General features: G+C 42.9%; 1 protein-coding gene across 1 annotated transcript; it reads right to left on the minus strand.

The window, feature by feature from the left end:
- Nucleotides 1-30: 30 nt before the first annotated feature.
- Nucleotides 31-21654, minus strand: zgc:154058 (Transmembrane protein 150A-like). Its single transcript, XM_062401345.1, has 8 exons — nucleotides 21397-21654; nucleotides 20389-20663; nucleotides 15193-15240; nucleotides 14029-14115; nucleotides 12647-12714; nucleotides 8385-8512; nucleotides 4200-4377; nucleotides 31-3418 (listed from the first exon to the last, which is right to left on the minus strand). The coding sequence occupies exons 2-8, from the start codon at nucleotides 20451-20453 to the stop codon at nucleotides 3183-3185; spliced, it is 810 nt and encodes a 269-aa protein (XP_062257329.1). The 5' UTR covers nucleotides 20454-20663; nucleotides 21397-21654; the 3' UTR covers nucleotides 31-3182.
- Between the last annotated feature and the right edge of the window lie 1214 nt (nucleotides 21655-22868).

A 22868-nucleotide genomic window follows, 5' to 3' on the forward strand; every position in this document is an offset into this window, starting at 1 on the left:
GAAGTAAACAATGAAGGGAGAAATGCTACATGCTGTTAGCTGTATTTTTTATTTTTTCTAACATTAAGGCATACATCTATATCTATACATATATAGATATTATACTCACACATACAATCATATGACTTTTCATCAAAATAGAATTATATATCCTAAACCTCTTTGGTTTCATTATCAAAATAATACATAAGGCACATAGGGAATATTTTGCAGTTTAACTGAGGAAACTGGGTATTGAGTTTCTGTCAGGTTTACCGATGCTAGTTAGTTTCTTTGAATGCTCTCACACATCATGTACTGAACACAAGAGTAAGCTAGTTTATCTTTGCAGATATTTAACCACGTCTGCATGAAGCAGCATAAACCTCCTCACAAGCTAACTGTTCAGGAATGTTGATTCTCCTCTGAAGCTTTACTGAGTATTTGATTAACAAAAATAAATCAATTACATACCAGTCAACCATCAATCCTGCAGCAGTTAAAAATAAAAAAAAAAAAAAAAAAAAAAAAAAGCAGTTGCGCTTACGCTACACAAAAGCAAAAATATACACAACGAGTCCTCTTCAACATGAAACAGTTTCCATTAAAACAAAAAGGCAGCGGGAGGCAGAAGCAAACAGTCGGTTCTGCTTTGAATCAAACAATGCAGCTGGTGTCGTAACATTTTCCTGAGTGCAAAGATCAGACAGATCAGAAAACGAGGGGAGGAAATGAAAGGACAGGTATGAAACGACGAGGAGGCCGAGGAGATGACGCAAAATATTTAAATGGAACAGAGCATGCACAAACCGTAAAGTAGCTTTTAGTGTATGCATAATGATAACATGTTTTTTTTGAAACAGCAGCACCATCAGTTGGCTTATTAACGTTTAAAAGAGCACTGAATATGAACATGTGATTTATTTAGAAGAATGCATATTGTAGAAGTAGTGTGTGGACACGAGGTCAGAAGCAGATTTGACCAACCGAACACCCTCGTCTGTGGACACAAACTTTTTTCAAGTAGAAAACAAGCTGAAATACGACTTTACAGCTGTGATCCCCAACACAAGCTCATGTGCAATGAGCACTTTGACCAGCAGAGAGAAGCAGGTGATCAGCTACTGGGGTTCTGACCTCATCCTCAGCTTATTCCACGGGAGCAGTGAGCACAAGCTCCTCCAGCTCAGCACGTTTCATACATTCAGTCCCAGAGTGATTTACTATATTTCAGTCCCTCTGTAACAGATTGAGAAACTGCATTTGAAGAAAGCTTCTGTTGAGCACTTGCACTCAAATAATACTGGCACTGACAAAAACCTCTGCACAACATGTGGCTGGTTGTGGTGAGAGGAAGCGGTATTTTTAAAGAGCAAACTAACAAGCCTGTCACTGTTGAGCAGCTCGCTCTGGTTTTTCACCCGAAATAGGAAACTGGTTTAAAGTTACACAGAATTCAAAATATAAACATAACACTTTTATAGAAAGTCAGTGAATGCAGTCAACATGTGAAGATACTAAACCATGAGTCCAAACTACAGATATCAAAAGGATTTTCCTTGTTGTGATAAATATCTGCTTCTGAGTTCCTGGCACTCTCAGGCGTTCATTCAACCTCCTGTCTCTTACTCCTCCACAAACTGACCCCACGTCTCCGTCTTATTGCTTTCACTCTTCATCATCACAGCTGAACTCTGGGACACGTGACAGGATAAGGCCTTTTGTGTTTGAGCACCGGTGACTGATATTTGGCACGTACAGTGAGCGGGACAGTTCATCTCACTTGGAGCTTGTTTCATTACAAATCCTTCCTTCTTACTCAATCGTCGGTCCAATGTAGAAACTCCAACTATGGAGATGTCCGAGATCCAGAGAGAAAGTCAGAATGTTCGGCAGTGAGAGCTCAGTCTGCTCCTCCTGGTTGGGGGGGGGGGGGGGGGGAGTAATTACATGCAGACCTCCAAGCGCAAGACCTGAAACCACGTATGATGCCTCGTCACCAAACTCAATAAAGCCAGAGCTCTGGCTTGAATTAGCTGGCACGCATTTAGCCTCTGGACGCCGTGTCATCTCCCTTTCCTATTCTTTGGCAGAAACTCTACAGAGAGGGAGTTGAATTCAAAACTATTTGAGGTTTCAGGTTGACGTGCTGAATTGAGACTCAGTCGTAAAGGTTTACATTAATGAGGCACCAGATCTATTGTATGCATGTTGTAGGTGATATGATGACACGCCACGCAACCCAAAACATCCCGACCCTGATGCTTAGAAAATAGTGTTCGCTTTGCTTGATGTGGAGTTGAAGATCAAACACGAGGTCTTTGACGTGTGTATTATAAATGTGTTATGGGTTGATTTTTGGCTGTTTTGGTCAACTTCTATAGCTACTTCTACATCCAGCAGAAACAGAGCAGCATCTGAAGAATACGAGTGCGATATCCACTTTCCTTTTCATCATAATCATTCAGCTCGAGAGAAAAAGGTCTTCTGCTTTCCAAACTTTCTGTCGGATAAAAGCCACAAAAATCTATGTGGAGCAGGATGTTAATTCTCAGGTGGTTGGATATCCTGGAGGATGCTTGGATTTAACAATCATTTGATCTGTTAATATCAAACATATTGCTTACTGCAGGTTTAAATGACTGCAAAATGCAGACCACGGACTGAAACATCTACATACGGCTCTGTTGGACTGTCTCTCTGGATTTACTATGTTCATGTGACCTCCATCCGTATCCTCCATTACACAATCATCTCTCTCACTCCGTCTCGCCACTGTAACGCCATCAGCCAGGCCGTCCAGCAGCCTTCACTCCTTTAGCATCGCGGCGGTGAAGAGGAAATGTTCCGAGGCCACACATTGAGACAGGTTTCAGGATCTCAGCCGGGGGAGGGAGAGCACGTTTTCATGATTGATAAAATACTGAAAATTTGGATTCACACTTGTGCAATGTGCAAAATGCAAACAAGTTCTTTAAGGACACATCAATACAAGTGGAGCTCTCCACCGTGGCAATAGATCTGCACCCCCACGGGCCGTCAGGGTAGGATCCACTCTACCATGAGCGGCTGCTGCACTGGCCTGGTTCACCTCAGCGCACCAGACAACGCGGCTGGAAATGAATAATTAAACTCATTCTACAACCAAGAGTTTGAAATGAATGAACAGGCCATCTGTGTGACATCTGGAGGCGTCGATGAGGCTACAGGATGGACATGTTTTCCGGTTGGTGGGCTCCCAGTGCGTCCACCTTGTGTTCTCTCCCAGCAGCACCCAGGGCCCCGCCTCTCACCAGCACCGCCATGGTGTCCCCTGACAAGTTGGCAAACTCGAAGGCGAACGTCCCGTAGAACAGCATGATGATGGAGCAGAACAGCCATTCGAAGATGGCTGAGGCGTGCTGCAGGACAAAGCTCTCCTGACAGAAGAACACGCCACCTGCACACATGGTTAAGGGCAACAACAGCAAGAAGGGCGACCTAATACAAAATTATTTATATAATGAGGAGCTGAACATTTTCTGATAGTGAAGATTCACAGAAACAGAATCATTATCATTAGTCCTTCCCCATAATTGAAGATAAGGTTTTGTAGTCTAGTAGTGAATATCCCTCTTTATATAACATTCTTTACATTTCTCAATTTATACTGCCCAATGTTTTAAAGGGTTTTTAAAGCAAAAAGTTCAGTGTTGTTAGGACTGAACAGAAACCCTGTATTCATCAACATGGGATTTGTGCTCTATGCTGCAGACAGCGACCAGGAGGTGATAGAGACGCTTTGGCTTCACTTTATAGGAGCTGCCAAGTCATTGACCTTTATAAACAGGCTAAGATTACCTTGCTCAAGACAGAATGTGTTTCTGTTGTTGCAGCTGAGCTAATGTTCAACTTCAATTTTTGCTAACTCTTTACCACATATATGAGACTAATATAAGGAGAGTAAATGTCCATATTTAAAAAAAAATGTAATCTTTTTTCCTGTAAACTACGTCTCCCAGAGGGAAAACTGATTAAGCCATTAACAACATGCCCTGTATCAATCTATTCCCACAGTATGACTGTAGACATGTCCCATAGAAACACAAATATACTGTAGAGAAACTGTTGTGATAGAATCTAGACTACGTGTTTCCATTCTATAATCAGGCTGGCAGCGCTATGCTGGGCTGTGAAGCACTTGACAGCTTCGACGGCTGCCATCTGGCTGGGGAGGATACTGAGCACCAAGGCTACGAAGGCCAGCAGGGTCATGCAGAGCCGGAGGTGGGCCACGTTGTACTCCCCCTGCGTCTTGGCCAGGCGGTAGGTCAGCGCCGACTGCAGGCCCACGAACAGCATACTGGTGGGGAAGGCAACGCCCGCTCCGACATAGTGGAGGACTTTGGCATTATCCACCTGCCAATGGAGGAAAACAGGGAGAGGGTGAGTGATATGGGTGAGATGAGGAAATTACACAAAAATCAGCAGCTGACATCAGAGATCCAAAGAGGGGAACATACGGCAGCTTCGTCATCGAGCTGATGGGTCAGGTTTAATCATTCACTTTGTTCAAAGCCTCTCATTTCTTTCGTATAAGGAGCCGAAGGGGAAAAAGAGGGTGATGTTCAGGAAACGACAGCAGCGAGCAACACAGCAGAGCACCTCCTCTTTCCCCCCCGACGGTCACAAGAACGATAAGACACAATACACAAAAGAGCTGCTCAGGAGCATGTGACTACAGCTCCCACTGCAAGACACACAGACAGACACACACACAAAGAGAGAGAGAGAGAGAGCTCAAATGTCCTGATGAGAACAGATAAGAGATTCAATGGAGCATTAACCAAAGTTCGGGACACACCTCCATGAACCAGACTAATTTAGACGGATGATAAACAGTTATTTCTGGGGGGGGTTTTCACTGGAGCCAGATAGTTGAAGTATTTTTGTTTGGAACGGCTCCACGCAATTCTTGGAGATCATTAGAGCAACAGCCTAGAAGTTATTTCGTTTTGGCTTCTAAGCCATTTGTCCATTGACCCAGCTAATACATACTGAACATTCTTGTGCAGTAGGCTAATCCTTGGAGTGTAACTTTTCCAGACAGTTCGATATGAAACGCACACGTGGTGATTTGAGTCTTTTCTCAGATCTAGCTGTGACATCTCCAGAGTTGAGAGTGAAGAAAGCTGTCGGGCCTTACGTGTTTTCCCACAGGCTTTTGTGAGTTTTCAGATTTCTATTTTTACTTCATACCTCTTAAATAGATACAACAAAGTAAGTAACTATTTTCTTCTACAGTATCACCTCTTTATCTTCTGTAAATAAATCAAACAGGGCCAGCAAACGTGTTACTCAGTAATGGACACACACACCTTCTTGTATCCATACAGGAGCTTAACCACACTGACAACAGATCTACACCAATTCTGATAAACTACAGTACTGAGCAAAAAGTCAGGAATGTGTTATTGGCATTATTCACTGGTAATCACAAGAACTAAAATGTGGTACCTTAAAGGGGACATAGTATGCCCATTTTACCACAGTTGATATGGTTACTTGGGGTCTTAATGAAGACCAAGGCCATGTAGCGAGACTCCCTACATGGGCATGGTGTAACTTTGACGTTTATTTCGGTCGTAATCCCATTCAATGCACTCTAGCCTATCGTTTCTGACATAGAGGAACCACAACAAATTGCGGGAGTTGTTTTTTTCCAGAGTTTTTGGGACGGTAGACATGCCAGATATCCAAATTAACGTGTAGAAGCACTACCAAGAGTGGAATTTTCATAATATGTCCCCTTTAAGTATGAAACTACAAAGAAACGGGGGGGAACATAAGAGTGGAGTTACAACTTTTTTCCGGAGACAGCTCTCGACGCAGCCTCGTCACACTTGTCCACCACTGTGTGGCAGTGATCATCTATTCATCTGTTTCTCAGCCTGAACCATCAGACCTAAATAAAAAGGCCTATTGGCCACACCACATCCGTGCTGCCAAAGTCTTACGCAACACACAGCTACAACCCGCAGCAGTTTTCACCACCGGTAGCACATGTTAGCACGTGTTGTGTTTTGGCTGCTTTTACTCTTTCCTGTAGTGTTTGCCAGCCGATGCTTGTTCAGCCTATGAGTCTGTGTCTGAGCTTCTTTTAACTTCTTTCTCTTCTTCCATGTGGCGTCCACAGTTTCTTGACTATCAATGACACCTCTATCTCCGTCCCACTGAAAATGTTCCCAACTGGAAGAGATGCGAGCAAGTGTCTGTGATTGATTAGGTATGGGGCCTCTGCTTCACACACCCAGTCTGCCCAGCTCCGCTTCATGCATGGCCAGACTTGATGACTCACTTCCCCCTGGCACTTCCCGTAAAATTCCTCGCAGTTCTTCAGAGCGGAGGCCCCTGGAGGAGAAGCGGGAAGGAGGTGAAGACGACCTTCGTGCTCTTTGAGACAAACTGCACATCTGCTTCACACACTCCTGTAAGACCATCCCTCTTCTTCTTTATTACACAGGGAGCTTCAGAAGGACCTTGAATCGGTCTCGTTAGACATTAAAGAGCTCTGGTCACAGTCTTTCCACTTCCATGTGCTTCCACGACAGAAAACGTGATCATTTATCGATCATAATCTGGAAAGGGTGGCAAAGTGGTGCCGGTGGTAAGCACCGTCTGTGTGGAGTTCCTCTTTTCTCCCCGTGTCTGCAGGAGTTTTCTTCCTCCCACAGTACAAAGACATCCAGATCGGGGTTAGGTTAATTGAAGACTCTTAAATGTCCAAATGTATGAAAAGTTGTTTGTCTCAGTACGTTGGCCTTGTGATACGCTGGTGACCTGTGCAGGGTGTACCCAACCTCGGCTGGGATTGGCTCCAGCCTGCCTCCCCTGTGACCCTCTAAGGACAAGAGGTGTATATATAACGGGATGAAGGTCAACAGGGCAAGAGTGCGTACGATAGGAGTCACACGTCTTCTCCCTTTTTTCAAAAGTTTCCCCATTCAACAGTTGTCAAAGTTAAAGGACGAAAGCATAACTGCAACAAAACTACACAGAAAGATTCAGCCTTTCATCAGAAAACAAACTGTGTCCACACCAGAGAAACATTATCACCACTCACAGAAGAAACAAACTGACCAACATCAGCTCAGGTCAAGGTCTGGGGAATATTAGATGGTACGTGAACAGTTTACTCTCCTACTCAACGTGTTGGATCTAGGGGAAATGAAGTGGTGTGTAGATCAGAGTCAATTTGAGAGGGGAAGGCACGAGAGGATTTGCTGATTAAAAGCAAATCTGAAAAACTGATCCTCGTGCAGTGAACAACTGTCAAATGCAGTCAGAGGATGCACAGGCATTTCCTAACACCTCATCACAAACTGCCGACAAGTGGTTAGGCAACGCCTAAAAGTCCCTTGTGGTTTAAACCTACGTAGCCACAGACTCGATTGGGAATCAGGCCACAACTTTCGGTTTGAACCTGAAAGGAAATTGACAAATATCCTTTTAACGTTTTTTCCAAACTTGGCCCTCAGGTCAGTCATCCACACTCTACCACTGACCAGTCAGTGTCCATGCTGGTAATAAAATAACGTCAGTAACATGTATCTCTGAAGCTCCTCTGCCAAACTCCTCTCTCAAACCTTTTCTACAAAGAAAATTCTTCAGGACAAACAAACCAACGCAAACACTCACTCTAGGCGTCATGCCAAGGTTCCAAATATTTAAACTTGAAGAAATTCTTTACCGAAGAACAAATATCTACAGGACAGGAATTCAGGGTTAGTTTCTTCTTCTTCTTCTTCACAGTTTCAAAACTAAACTACACATCAGACATTAGCAAACCTTATGTCGATTCTATGTGTAAGCGTGTGTGTGAGAGTGGAAAGAAGGGTTCAGAGGAAATACTCAGACGTCACAGTTAATTCATTTCTGTTAACAGGCTGCAACTACAGTTCTTTTCCTTATTGATAATTCTGCTCTGATGTATTTCTTTATTGTTTGGTCTATAAAACATAAAACCTGCCCATAACAATATCCTACAACCCAATAAAATCCAATCGGTGCTCTTGTTTTGACCGTTCAGCTCCTAAACCAAAAACCTGATGCTAGACCACAGAAGCCAAAAAAATCCTCACAATGAAAATACAAGAACATGATAACTTAAAAACTACTGCACAGATATCCAAAGAAACACGGTGGGTGGATGGGGAATGGATCAGGAAAGAATCCACTCAGTTTTGATCCAGATAAGGTTTAAGCCTTATATTTTATGTAACATTGGGAGATAGAGATATTTTTTTATGTCAATCTTGATTTAGTGGAGTTAAATGTGGTTTCATAAGGGCACTGGCTCTTTCCAACTGCATTATGGTAACAAATAGGATAAGAAACCTGTAGTTGAATAAAGTGGGTGACCATACCTGGAAGTTGCCCACCATGATGAGTCCAGCAGCACAGATCCAGCCTGTGGAGAGACCCGCCGTGTTGAGAACACAGTTTTGGTGCTTCTCAATGACGTGAGCATATCGGAGCAGCACGATCACCATCACTGCAGGAGGAGAGAGACATAAAGAGACATCATGCATCAGTCCGACAGTGAAGCCATGCATAGGAGAAAGCAGCAGCATTAAGCTTGGACTTGAGAAAGGTCAAGTACACACAGGTTGTTTCACAGGGGCCCCCGAGCTCAATTCAATGCAAAATGCTCGCACACCTCATTTAGCCAGGAAACAAAAGAATTCCTTTGAAGCTGATTGAGAATCACAGGAAGTTGAATTTCTCTGCCTCACAAGTGAGGGGCAGGAAACGGCGGGAAAGTGGCAACGTTACGTGGGTGGGGGGTTGGTCAAAGTCTAACATCAGATTAAAAGGCGAAGAGAAGCGGAATACAGTATATGAGACAGATGACTGCTGATGTGCTAATGGGCTGTGACTGGGGGTATTGTTGGTGCACCGAGGAGCTGACCCCCGCCTGCTTTCTCTTTGTTAGCTCCTCACGGCTTGACAATGGCTGACTGGGCTGCTTGAGAGCGGGGCGGAGGGGACGAGTGGACAAGAGGAGGCGGAGAGAAACAGAGGGGACGACGAGCCTCTCCTGTGTCGACGTGTAAACTCATACAGTATCCCAGAGACTGACCTGTTGCATTAAAGGCAGGCGTTAAGAGGGTCTCCACTAGCTACAGTTTGGACATCTGTTGTGGTCTGCTTCAGCCACTGTATAGTAAATAGCACTACGTAATGTGGCCTTAGCAAAAAGGTTATAATGTAAGGGGTCTGCTGGGCCTTGGCAGAGTTCTGTGTTCTACTGAATGTTATTCATATATCAATATTTTTTTTGATAACTAGGAACCACAGATAAACAAGAAATGCATACGAAGCTAATGTAATTTGATACACTTATATAAAGTACAATATTGTTTTTCAAATCCTCAAAGTGTGTGTTCGTGTTTGTGTCATCTGCCCTCAGCTCCCTCCGTGCCGAAACAAATCTTGGCAAAGTGATTTCAGTTACAATCATGGAAAACAAAAACGTGTCTTCGGGCTCGGAAACAATCTTGTTTTCCCTCTCTCTCTCTCTCGCTTTCGAATGGAGAACACATTGTGTGACTGAGGGGACGAGCGAGTCAAACGCATTTGTTTAATTAGATCATGGCGTCTCTGCCTCTCTGCCGCAGACTGACTGGCTGTGGAGCTTCCATACAGCATTTCCAACAAAATGACCATTTCATCATAACAAATAGTAGTGGCTGCATGTGCTGGCATTTACCTACGATGATGTAAGCTTGGGCTGAAGGTTAAGACAAGCCCCCCCCCCCCTTTAGAAAATCCACATTTCTCACATTTCCATGTTGTGCATTTGCGATTAGCTCAGAGGATCCGACAGCATGAGAGTTACATGTTTGATGAGCTGCCCTCCAGTTTTCCTGAGTCAGGAAGAGCTGGTCAGCTCAGCAGAGGGAACACATTTACATAAACACGTCATACTTGTGTCTCTAACACTGTCACAGCTTTGGTCGCCTCTCAAACAGCCTCTTCAGATCTTTCTCTTCTCTGAAGCCCACAGCAGCTGGCTCACACACACACGCACAAGCATTACTCTACCATGGAGGTCACGTAGCAACAGCGTGGACATACTGTAATGTACTGTATATACAACCCTGGGGAGAAAGGCACAGACTTCTGCTTTCACACACAGACATGGCGTGAGGCAGACGAGTATATCCCTACATCGGCCGCACCACACCTCCCAGTTAAATAAACCCTGCTGGGGACACGTTTCAACCCAAAACGCCAGCGGCATTCTTCTCTCCAGCAGGAGGTATGCAGGGAAAAGAATGGAGGCATTGTCCTTGAAACATTGTGTGTGTACACTGGCAGAAAGGTGCAGACTGGGAGAAAAAAAACTTCAAAGTACGACATAAATAAATAGGCCAAGGAGCTAAACACAGATTATTTACAATAGCCGGTTGTACAGCTACATGCCAGATCAACTTAACCTACTTCTGCAGAGCCGTAACGCATTAACATACGATATTAACACCGACAGGAAAGTGAAACAAAAAAAAAAAATCGAACCACCTGTAGAGGTCACTGATCCACACGACCCGATGGAAATGCATCTTAAGCTTCATTCTAAATAAAGTATAGAGTATTTATTCTAAGTACAACAACTGTTTTAGCAGTGATATCAGATGACATTAAGCGATGTGGTTCAAACAGCTGTTCTTGATATTCACGCAACTGTTGGAAAAGGATTGGGGACACATGTGTTTAAAAGATTTTTATGTTTTTGCAAAGGAAGAGCAGATTTGATTTCTTCACATAAACACAAGGCACAGTCTGATGTCTAAGTTTGTGTGTCCCCGTTTAAAGCGAGAGCAACGGACCGGCCAGGCCACAGCCGATATTAGCTGATTGCAGATTTACTCACCAGTGGAGACAGGACGTCTGCAACCCTCTGCTGCTTTTTTTAGGCTGTAAACCCTGAGATGCTCCATTTTCTGGCTGTTATGTTGTTTGGTTGCCTCATAAAATGTTTACAGAATTGATTTGTCTGCATTTTTTGTATCAAATTGTGTTGCGTTACTGTACAGTACAACTAAAACGCACTGCTTTGTCTTACTCTGCTTCTTTTGCGAATTTCCAAATGCGCAAGCTTCTTCTGTTTCAGCACCCTGGTATCTGTCATGCCGTCACACACTGATGTATTCACTTAAACAGAGCCATTGTTAATGTTATCAGCAACAACCATGCTTTTCCTACTATGACAGCCAATGATTGATTACAGCATGCACAAAGTGGACATGTGCCAGGTCCTGGAGCCAATGGGGGCCCTTGGCTTTAAGATTGATCCTGACCTCCACCAATGAGGTTATGTTTTCACCTTTTATTTATAGTTTTGTCATGAGTATCATGCAAAAACTTCAGCTAAAAGGTTTCACGAAACGTGATGGTCCAAGAAAGAACTCCGGACCCATAAAGGTGTTTTTACACCGGGCTGCAGCAGGATCTCGTAAACATAGTATTACTCTGTGTAGTCTCTGTCCGTGTACAGTATATATACACTATATACATGACACAATCTTTCTCCAGGCAAATACCAAGGCTGTAATTTAAAGCTCAGCAACTCACACAGCTCACTGTGTTGCAAGGTACTTATGAATCTTTGAAGTGTTTTTATCCCATCATGGATTTTTCTTATCCTCCCTCTCAGATTCATCAAGCAACAGTTCGGAGTCGACCAATCAGTCAGGCCTTAAATAGAAGCACGCAGAATCGCTGTAGACAGACTGACAAAGTAAAGAAACCATGTATATATAACACACACAGACTGACACACACACACGCAGAGAGAGAGAACACGTCTAAGGCACAGCTGGGGAACATTAACTACATCAGAGTAGACAGCAGCAGCAGTTAACGAAGGGAACAGCACGTGAAGACGCACGAAACACACACAGAGCAGCACGTGGGAGATCATTCTCTTCATTCATGTTTTACTGGCGACTACTTAAAATGAAAGTTGTTATTTCATCCTCCGCAGTCAAATCCATGACAGTCAAGGTTTACACTGGCTCTTTGTCAGTTCTGGTTGTAGGTTTTTACAAGAGATCATAACTTCTTCACGGACAATAAAACAATTCCCAAGCCTCAACATAAACTAAAGAGTTGATACTACTGCAAGCGAAACACCGACCACAAAGAAACTGATCTATCATGGTGCAGTAGTTTAGGAAGGAGTGTAGGACATAACAGTTAAAGAAAGTAAAAGGGAATCCTCCTTTTCCTGATTTTGTTTTGATATATGATATGACAGTGACTTGAATATCTTTCTAACAATATCTTTGAGTGTTTCCTTGATCCTTGGTTTCCTTGAAGCGTAGTGTATTTAGGAAAAGTCCAAATCAACGGATAAAACCAGACTCTTTGTTTCTTTTGGGTGCGTTTTGGGCTTAACATGCAATTAACCAATCAGAGTGTCATCAACCATTCCCTTTAAAATCCAGGTGCACATCTCAGAAGATTGCTATCATACTATTATAATGGATGCTGTATAATGGTCCTCTGTAATTGTCTTAGTCTCAGTCTAAAACTAGCAAAGACACTTGAATCATACTTTGCGCTGGGTGTAAAATAGAACCCATTGAGTGCTTGTTGCATGCATGTGCACGTGACGTCTTACCCATGAATGAGCCGGTGCTGCAGATAAGGCTGAAGAAGCAGCTCTCGGGTGGAAGTGTCCCACACTTACTGCAAGAGAGAGTACACAGAAATAAATGAGAGAATACACTGTGATCAACCTACTCACACCACACAGGAACAGCTCCACTCATTCACCTCCCACGCTGTGCACCTAGTGAAATATATAATGTTAGAGATGCCTTGTGCTCGGGGAACAAGGGAGGTGGGTGGGTGGGCAGTTGTGGGGGGGGGGGGGGGGGGATGAGGGGTGGGTACAACTACGCTTCCTCACATCCCGTCGTGAAGCCCTTTGACTTTTCCCCTACTGCACACGGCCTCTCTTCTAGCAACGGGAAATGTTTGTAGGAGGGGAAGGCAGGAGACAGTCAACACAGGCCGTCTGTGCCCAAGCTCCTGCTCCCTACAAAGACTTCTCAGCTGACCGCAGTAACACACACACGGACATACACGGACATACACGGACACACACATACACAATTCAGTAGACTAATATTTACAACCATTGTTTTTTGAATAACTCTTTGGAATTGTTATTATTATTAAAGTTATCTGACATAGTTTGATATCAGTCAGTAATTAATTGATTGCAACACTCGAGCGGTGTGTCAATTCAGCGGCTCAATCTTTCAGAGGCTCCATTTGAAGAATGATAGCGTCACAGCGGCGCGACTAGACAGTCCCATTTCAACCCAGCCCATAAAGAGTGAGTTAGGACGCAGCGTAGCAGTGAGTTCTAGAGTAAAACAGCAGTTAAAGGTGCAGCTCTTCAACCTGCACCAGTAAATTAAGAAACAGCAGCAGCAAAGAGCCCTTTGGCAACATTTAACAGTTCTTAGTTTCTCTCCAAGTCTGCGGTTAATCACATAGCTGGAAGGAAACTTATTTCTGGGCACATGCGCATGATTTTTTGCGTTAAACAGAAACAGGGATATATTTACAGGAACTTTATATTTTAGATTCTTTGTACAAACCACAGTATTTACGCTCTACAACTGGTGTGTTGTGTGAGCCAAGAGGCAAAACAAAAGAGTAGTAGTCTTGATTTTCTCCCAGCCGAACCAATTCAGCTGTGCGAGTGTTTACAAGGTTAAAAGCAGACGCACGTTTTTTCCTCTGGACTGCCACGGTGGCAGCAGGATATTTCAGCCCCGAGTTATTTCCAGAATGCACAGGCACACACACACACTCAGCTGTCTCCTGGCAGCTCGCACACATTTTATCAACAATGTGGCGACAGGAATCAGGTAAAACAATGGGGCAGTATTCCTGTTAATGACCAGACACAGAGTACAAAGCAACAGACAGAGAGGAGACAGCAGGACACACAGAGCAGAGGAGGAGGAGGAGTCCAGTCTCACTGACCTGATGAGAGGTACATTGTCTAGCGTGCAGCACAAGGTTGGACCGCTCTGCAAGTAAAGCTCCTCTTCACACGACTGGTTGTACAACCTAGAGCATCAAACAGCACACAAAGAAAAAGACAGAGCAAAGTTCAGTGTTCAGATTTGGAGCAAAATCAAATTACTGCAGGTTTCAATAAGTGAAATCTAAGACTTGTTGAGACAATCAATAACGAAATGTAACATCTATGCCAAGTATGTCAGTTATGAAGGATTATCACAGTTACAGAATGAATTACACTTCTCCATAATTGAAGATAAAGTGAAGTGGCTGAGTAGAGACTGTCGCACAACACGTTAATGTTGCGACATTATCTCACAAACTAAAAGGCAGAGACAGTAGGTAACCATGGTCCCCAAAGACAAACATAGTGTAATGAGATTCTGTGTTTTTAGGCTTGTGTACGAGTTACTAGTTCCATGATGGTCTAGTTTGGTTTTTAATACAGCGTGTAACAATCTATGCTGCCAAAAACATTTATCTTAGGTGCAAAATGAATGTTAGCACGATTAACACTTATCTAAACGTATTCAAGATCCAGTACATAATATATTTTAACGTATTAAAGATCTAAAACTCAAGATTTTTCTAATTCTAAACTAGCGCCCTTGCTACATGATAAGCCAGCGGGCACCCGCATACAGAGGCTCCAATCCTCCTACAGTGGCCGCTGCCCTTCTTCCCCCTTCTCTCTCTCCCCATAGCATACGTATTTATTATTTGTATTATGATCATATTTAAATTATTTGATTGTGTGGAAAAAATATGTCAGTGACAGCACAGTAACAAAAACCACACAGTGGAGTCCAAACAGGCCTTTCTTTTGTTTTAAGGGATGGTGAAATTAAGAGCGAGTCATCACTGACAGTTTTAATCTGTGTTCATTTACTGCACTTAATTATTAAGGGTTAGGAGCTGATTCAAATCTGAGTCCCTAACATTTCTGAGTTGAAATGAAACCAGTGATTAAAATACCGACCGAGGTAATTACATCCTGTGGAGAAATATGCTGACACTGACTAATCACCTGACTCCAAGGTATGATTTTGTAAAGTGCGCAGGAATCAGCAGAGGTATGATGGAGCAAGATGAAGCATGGGATACAGGACAGATTAAGCAACGTACCAGTTATCCACCGGGCAGACGTGCTGGTTGTACAGTGCCATGGCATACCTGAAAAACAGGAAGTGTGATTAGACAAATTACAAACACAACCACAACCAGCAGGAGAGTCTGCCCTGTTTAATGACTTCTACTGTTAAAACCACAAACATTTTGATATTGTTATCCAGAGTGACTCAGTTCAGAATCAATCAGGAAAAAACAACTCGTGTTTAAGTCTCAAAGAAGACACAAAAAAACAAAATCAGGATTCAGGTGTTGGGATATTTCCCAAAGAAAATAAAGTGATTAATTTCTCGTTAAAAGCCACGTCTGCAAACATTAACATGCTGTTGTACATGTTTGATCAACCGGCAGGACCAGGTTCACTTATCACTTCTTATCGCTCTATCCAAACCTCAGAGGTCAGCGAGAACAGGCTGGCTTGTGTCAGTCAATATGGTGTAACTGAGATAAAGCTGCAGAGTTTGTCTCATCAGGTCACTGACCGCACAGTGGTCATTGACAAGAGGAACAAAGATACAAACTGTGAGACTCATTGTTCCTTAAATAAAGACGTTAAGTTTATATTGCGTAATTGTTCCAAATTGCTCCATACGCCGAACGTTTTAACAGTGGGAAATAGGTGTATAACAAGATACTGGTGATCATCAACTTAACTAAGTTGAGATATTGGGTGATACAAGCTTAGATGCTGGTGTTAATTTTAGCTGATAATTAAATGCAAGAAATACCAAACTAGATTTGAGGAGGTTTAGAAAGTCCAAATCTATTGGTAGGTAAGTTCTCCACTGGAGAAGATGGATAGGTATATTTCTGAAACTGAATAAATTACTGCTTATGTCTTAACTGTATATCTGAATAGTTTTCCCCTAGCAAAAGTATATAAATGTCGTTTTGAAAGATTGTTCAACAAATCAGTGAGCTGTTAGAGCTGTAGTTACCAGGCTCTTTATTATCACCCGTCTCTGTCCAAACGTGTCTAAGTCATACAGAAGTACGTTGTGAATGAGGCAAACATGCAAAAGCAATGCCTGCAGACTTTTGCTGAGGAACAGTGGAGCCACAAGGGGCAGGTAATTCTGTTGAGCTCCAGGTAAAACGACTATTGGAGATAATTGCTGTTGTTTTTCCACCAACTGATCTTCAGTTCTGCATTACTCAGTGAAGATCCAGCAGATCATAGGTCATCATACCCAAAGTTACACATTGCATAATCATGTAACTTTAAAATGTTTCTTGCATTGCTCAGTATAAAAAACAAAGAAAAACATAGTGAATAGCTTTAGGTATTTACATATACCAAACTGTGCTTTCAAATTGTATTGTCGATATAAACAACTACACACGCACACACTGCACATAGAGGCAGCTGCAGCTAGGGGGATAGAACGGTTCAATCCCAGTCTTCCCCCTCTGTATTTCGAGGTGTCCATGGGCAAGATACTATAACCAAATTGCTGTGCCACTCTCAATGTGCTGCCCATTACTGCAATGTATGAATGTATTAGTGAATGGGAATAAGCTGTACTGTTCATCATAGAAAATGCTTTATATAAATACACCCACACACACACACAGATCAAAACAGTATTTTCAACTGGCAGAAAAAGACAGCCACAAAGAGACAGTCAGCCACAGAGACTCTGTCCTCTGAGCAGTCGGTTCAGTGGGAGGTTAAGTACCAATTACAAAAGTTTCCAGGGTCGATAGTATCATAATCACAAACCTTGTGTCTTCGAAGAGCAGAGACATATCATTAACACCCACACAGGCTGCTAATAAGCACATAGACACGCGTAATCAACACGTCACCGCTTTGTGCCAAGATTCACTGGAAGTTAGAACTAATTTCTGCGCGACAAAGAAAGTGTGTGTAATTATGTCCAGAATTAGAAATACCGACGAGCAGAATCCAGTGACGTGAACATCCTAATTAGTGTTCAAGGTCTCACGCTTCAATGGAACAAATACTACAGTGTGATACGCAGTATAACAGGGTTAATGAATGAGAACCTAATTACAAGAAAAACCAGGGCACGAGGTCACCAGCAATATCTACTGCAGCAGTAGTAAAAGCCTGTAATAAGGAAATACTCTTTACAGAAGTGACCATAACACAAATATTATGATCTCTCCATTAGCCCCATTAAATACAGAGATGCAAATTTATGTATCATACATGTAGAATAAGCAGATGAAGATGTCAACTTGGAAAAATTAGATCCAAGAGTTTGGTGATTAGGGCCGACGCTGTAAACCCAAAACAGGCAGCAGAATTAATCCATCATGTCCTGCCTCCTGCAGGTTTCACCCCAGTGCCGACCCCTCACCCAAAAGTTCTGGACATTTTCCTGTTGCTGTGAAAGCGTCTGACTCGGACAACGTCCAGCTGCGTTCTTCATACATGAAAGGCAAACTCCTCCAAACAAAGAAAATTTATAGGGGCCCAATATTCTCAGGTTTATGCCTGAAAGTGACTTAAGAGAGATCTACCACAACATCCTCCAAACAAAATGTCAAAGTAAACATCAATCTTCACTACAGCAGCCACTTAATTCTGACGAAGATCATGACAATGCAAAAACACTACCGCAGAAAACACCACTGTTCTTTGTGGCCCGACTTCCTCATCTTCTCAAGTCATTTCTATACAAATGAAACCCTGGATGTGATCTGTGCTATTGACTGACTGCTGGTTACTGGCTTGCATTATACTATGTGAATAACCCTTTGAAAAATCACATAATCCAAATGGAAGACATGTTGTCTGCAATGCACTGACATTACTGAGGAAACCTGTGGTATAGAACATGGCCGTGAGGTAAAAGACTGGCAGAGCTCCAGGTCCGACTCCTTAAGCCCCAGTAGAGTAACGCAAACTTCATGAAAACAAAAGAAAAACAACCAGAAATGCAGAGATTCATCAGGGGACTTCATTAGAGAGAATACAGGAAATGATGGCCAACTGTTACCGTTACATTTTCCATATTGAGGCCTATTTTGTAAGTTTGGTCATCTGCCAAAGTCTAAAAGAGTGGCAGTGCAGCTCTGGGAAATTTCTAAATAAAACTGGTGCATTCTTCCGAGGAGGCTGAGTAATAATAGGTTTGTTTACATAATTGGACCTCTATCAAAGCTTGGCAGTGGTTGTAAACTGTAATTACATGTCCGTGGGCAATATATAGGTGGAAGAGAGCAAGTTTTTTTTTCAGTCAAGATTCAGTGAATAACATTTAAGAAAGTCTGGAAAAACCTGGTTTGACGGTGAAAAATAACAGAAACCACAGGAAAGGGTGTGATGCATAAAAAGGCTCTGGATGGATATTTTGGAACAGGCTGCGCTAGACTCTGGTAGCTTCTCTGGCTGGCTGCTGTAGAACCGTATACATTGGTATATTTAAAAAAAAATTTAAAGCAAAACACAGCTTAAAAACTTTGAAAATCCAAAACAGCAACAAGTGTTCTTCACAGCAGAGCCAGACAGAAACTCTAACACATTCCTTACTCGCAGAAGGTCAGCGAAAGAATCGGAGACAAGACTCGTGTGTGGGCACAAGACTGATTTGCCTGCGTCTGTACTCTGGCTCCGGCTGACAGATGCTGAGTCAAAGTTCTGCATACACTCCCTGTGAACCCCTCTACCAGTGCCTTACTCCTTACTCCTGCCTGCTCTGCCACAGAGAAAGAGGGGGGTTGTGCAACATGTCACATCCTTTGACATTCCACGAGTCTGGAATAAAAGACCCTTGACTGCTCTTAGAAACAAGGCCGCCTTGTCAAGGTAACAGGAAGGGAATGGGTTCAAAGGAACCGATGGTCAGCAGCGTTTGCCATTTTGACTTTCTACCTCGGTAACAAAATGCCAAAACAAGATCACAGGCAGTGATTTAACCCGCGGGTTCTCCACCTAGACGGACCCACTTGCCAGCCAAGCCCCGCACACCTGAATACACACTCCCGACTGTGAGGCGGCCGTGCACACAAGCAGTAATTGTGCAAGATGTTAGCTCTGGCATCCGATTAGACTGCGAGCTCCCCACGCAGCCCATCATAGATGTAGCACGCAGCCTAAATATACAGGACTACGACAGTTTGGAATTGGGCCATCTGTCTCTCTTCCCCCTGGGGTTTAGGTTCCTCCTCCCACAGTAATAACAGAGCAGACAAGAGAGCTGTCAGCCCAGACATAACCAGGAGTCACTCTTTTCCCGGCCGTACATCGGCTCCGATTACTGCAGATAATTAAGCTACACTGCCAACGTGCACGTCTGACTTTTAAGTGAGGGAGAGATAATCTTCCCGGAGAGAGTTAATCCACATGGCAATTGCCATGGCGCCCAGGAATTCAAAGTAAATATGCAGCACTGCTTTTCCTGCAGGCGAGAGGCTGAGGTGTCAAGAGGTTTGTGCTTCACTGTAGATAACAGATTTGTAATGTGAAGAATATGGCCTGGGTATGTGCAGCTAATAAAAGAGAAACAATATGTACAGTAAACACCAGACATTGTGGTTTCTATGTATTAAAAAAATATATATTGAAAGGTAGTTTTGTTTTTCTGTTTCTGGTTTTCTCATATTTGGTGAAATCCTTTTCACCTCCTGATAATCATCAATCAATAGTCGTGTCTGTGTCAAGCCAGTGTCCATTGCCCCCACAGGACTAAAATAAACACAATCCTTTCTTTTGGCCAGAGTAAAATGATTGGTCAGCGTACTGTCGGTGTCTGTCACTAACCCCCCGGCCTGCCTGTGCTCTCACTGCTCATGACCAAAGTGTTTTAACCGAGGATAAATACACTGAAGCTGAGACGTTGGCCGAGTCAGGGAAAGGTCCGCTTCTCAGTTGTCAGGCTGTGCACGCTCATGTGGTTTGGAGGCATAGCTTTGACAAGAGGGCCGCTGGGAGGGGGTGGGATGTATCGGTTGCATAGCTCTTCCAGGATTACCAACCCTGGCTTTAAAAGAAGTGTGGGAATCTGAAAATGGCTGTGATTGGTCGGTGAGTATGCAGATAGCAAAAATGTGTGTGAAAGCACATAGATATAATGTGATGTGAAATATGTATGGGAAAAACAGATTCATCACTGCATCAAGTGTCATCATCAAAATAGAATGGAACTTGCAGCGGGGCGAAAGACAATTTGACAAACCAGTTCAGTCTCAGCCGACCTGAGGAGAAAATAAAATAACACTTACACAACCCATATCCCAGTGATGGTCAGAGCTGGGAGGCTCACAGGCAGTATCATCCACACAGACATCTTCCTGCACCTTTAACCGTCCCTTTCTTCTTCTTCCTCTTCGGCCAGCCGAGTGATATCTGCTCAAGTGGTTCTAACATTTAAATGAGTGTGACTGACGCCTGCATTGGTTCATGTTCCTGAGGGCGGAGGATGGCGGATGGGACACATGTAGGACAGATGTGTCCCCTTGGCTGGTTGAATGAGCGGAGATGGGTCAGGATCATTCACCTACGGAAATAAGAAAGAGAGAGAGAGAGTAATCATCATTAAGCCCTGCCGGTGAAAGAAATGCAACCAACATTTACTTTAATTATTGTCTTATCTGTCAATTAGTGAGAACTTCCTGTAGCAGTTTCCTGGAGTCGAAGATTACATCTTCAGGTTGTGTGATTTGTAAAACCACGAAAATATTATTTTAATAAAATATATATTTTACGGAGAAAAGCATCTTATTCTCACAAGTTGAAACAGATCTCGTTTGACATGTTTGTTAAAAAAAAAATCGTACATAAAATGATTATTTGATTCTGAAAATAGTTGGAGATGATTTTTTGTTGCTCTACTAAGCCATTAGTTTACTTATAGTTTCAGCTGTACTCTGTAATAAGAGTTGTGTGATGCTCACCTCGGTTTAAAAGTACAAAAACTAGTTCATGTTACTCAATATGACATATTTGAAAAGGTAAAACACACGCAGTACAATCCAGTGGTTTTATTTCCATTAATCATGTACTTCAAGATTTGTGATCCAGAGCGGATTGGATTTCTCTGGTTGTGTTTCTGGGAGGAAAAAGCCACATTGAAAGAGTGTGATGATTGTTTTCCATTGAAACTAACATCTACCACACATCACTACGGGTCTCATCGTGTTTTGTTTACACACGTACAGACATATACCCTCTTGTTTGCAGAAAGAATCACCGACCAACCGTGAAGAACAACTCTGCAGCCACCAGCTCACCTTCTGCCTCCGTCAGCTGCCAAGTTTTTTCCCCTGGATGAATTGAAGCAGGCCGACCTGTGCTCCACACCTCTGCCGCCTCAGAGCTGCTCCTCGCCGGATTCCTGTTGCTCAGACTCTTCGCTCCAGCTCCCCGTTCTGCTCTGTGTTGAAGTCCACTGTTTTCTCCCGGAGCTGCACAGGATCGATCCCCTCACACATGCGGGTCATCCCGCTGTACCGTCGCCACGAGACGCTCGGAGAATCCAGCTGTTTAACTCCTCCCTCTCCCCCCTAAAATAAAGAAGTGGCAGGGTGCGTTGCATTTCTGTTTAGGGGCGCTCCGTGTGGGCGGGCAGGTGGGCTGAGGAGCTTTGTATGTTGTCTCTGAAAAATGGTGGATCACTAAATTTACCCCATATGATTTGGGACCAGAATATAAAGTAAGGTGAGATAAAGTAAGATGAGATGAGATAAGATGTTTACTATATAATTCTAGAAAATGAACTTTAAATGCACTATGTGAGATGTGTTTAAGCAAAGTATCATAAAGAATACATTTAAAGCTTTTATTGAATTGCAGAATGATATATAACAGGAATATGTAATTATACTTATTTGTATTTGTATGTTATAATTAATATGTTTAAACAGGTGATATTGTGTGCCTCAATCTTGATTTATCATATTCCCTCCATTAGCATTAATGTGTAGAAAACATGCAGTGAGCTGTTATTCTATCATATGAGAACTGTAAGGCTCCATTCCGACATGCTTTCCCTCATCAAATACAAGTTCAGTGTATAATATGTCAGAATAGAGTTGAAAATTATAATTTTCCATTAGTGGTGTTTAATATCTTTTGTTTTCTGACAAGCTCTCAAAATACAAAATTGTCATATTTTCTGACCCTGAAAACTGTGAAAACTGGAAAATAAACACATCTGAGAGTACAACCACACATACGGTCCAAGAAAAGACTTAAACACCAAATCAATAACCAAAATTGATGTCAATTCATTTTCAGTCAATGACAGTGGTTAGTTTCAAGGTGCCGTGTCCAGCAAACTGTTGCAGACAGAGCAGATTGAAAAATGATCACTTCACACAGTAGCACTTCAAATCTGTAAAACTTCAGGTCTGTTGGTATAAGACACATGTAGTTTATAAATGTCCATTAGTCCAGTTTATCAGTGTGGAGAGGAGCAGGACGCCTGTTTTGTTGGCTCGTCTGAATTTGCCTCCGGTGTTGTTTGATGCAAATAACCAAGCGCTCCTTCTCCTTTGTGTTTTCTTCCCCCAATTCGAAGCCTCTTTTTCAGTTCTCACTGTCAGCCGATGGAGCCACAGTGAAACTTAACCCCACCTCTGTAAAGGAAGGAAAAATAAACAAGCATATGACCCCCCTCTCTCCCTCCCGTGTGTGTGTGCGTTTGTGTGTGTGTGTGTGTCTGCGTGTGTGTATGTGTGTCTGCTGCCCCCTGGAGTTTTAA

The sequence above is a fragment of the Platichthys flesus genome, chromosome 12 (assembly GCF_949316205.1).
Source record: "Platichthys flesus chromosome 12, fPlaFle2.1, whole genome shotgun sequence".
Classification (NCBI taxonomy): domain Eukaryota; kingdom Metazoa; phylum Chordata; class Actinopteri; order Pleuronectiformes; family Pleuronectidae; genus Platichthys; species Platichthys flesus.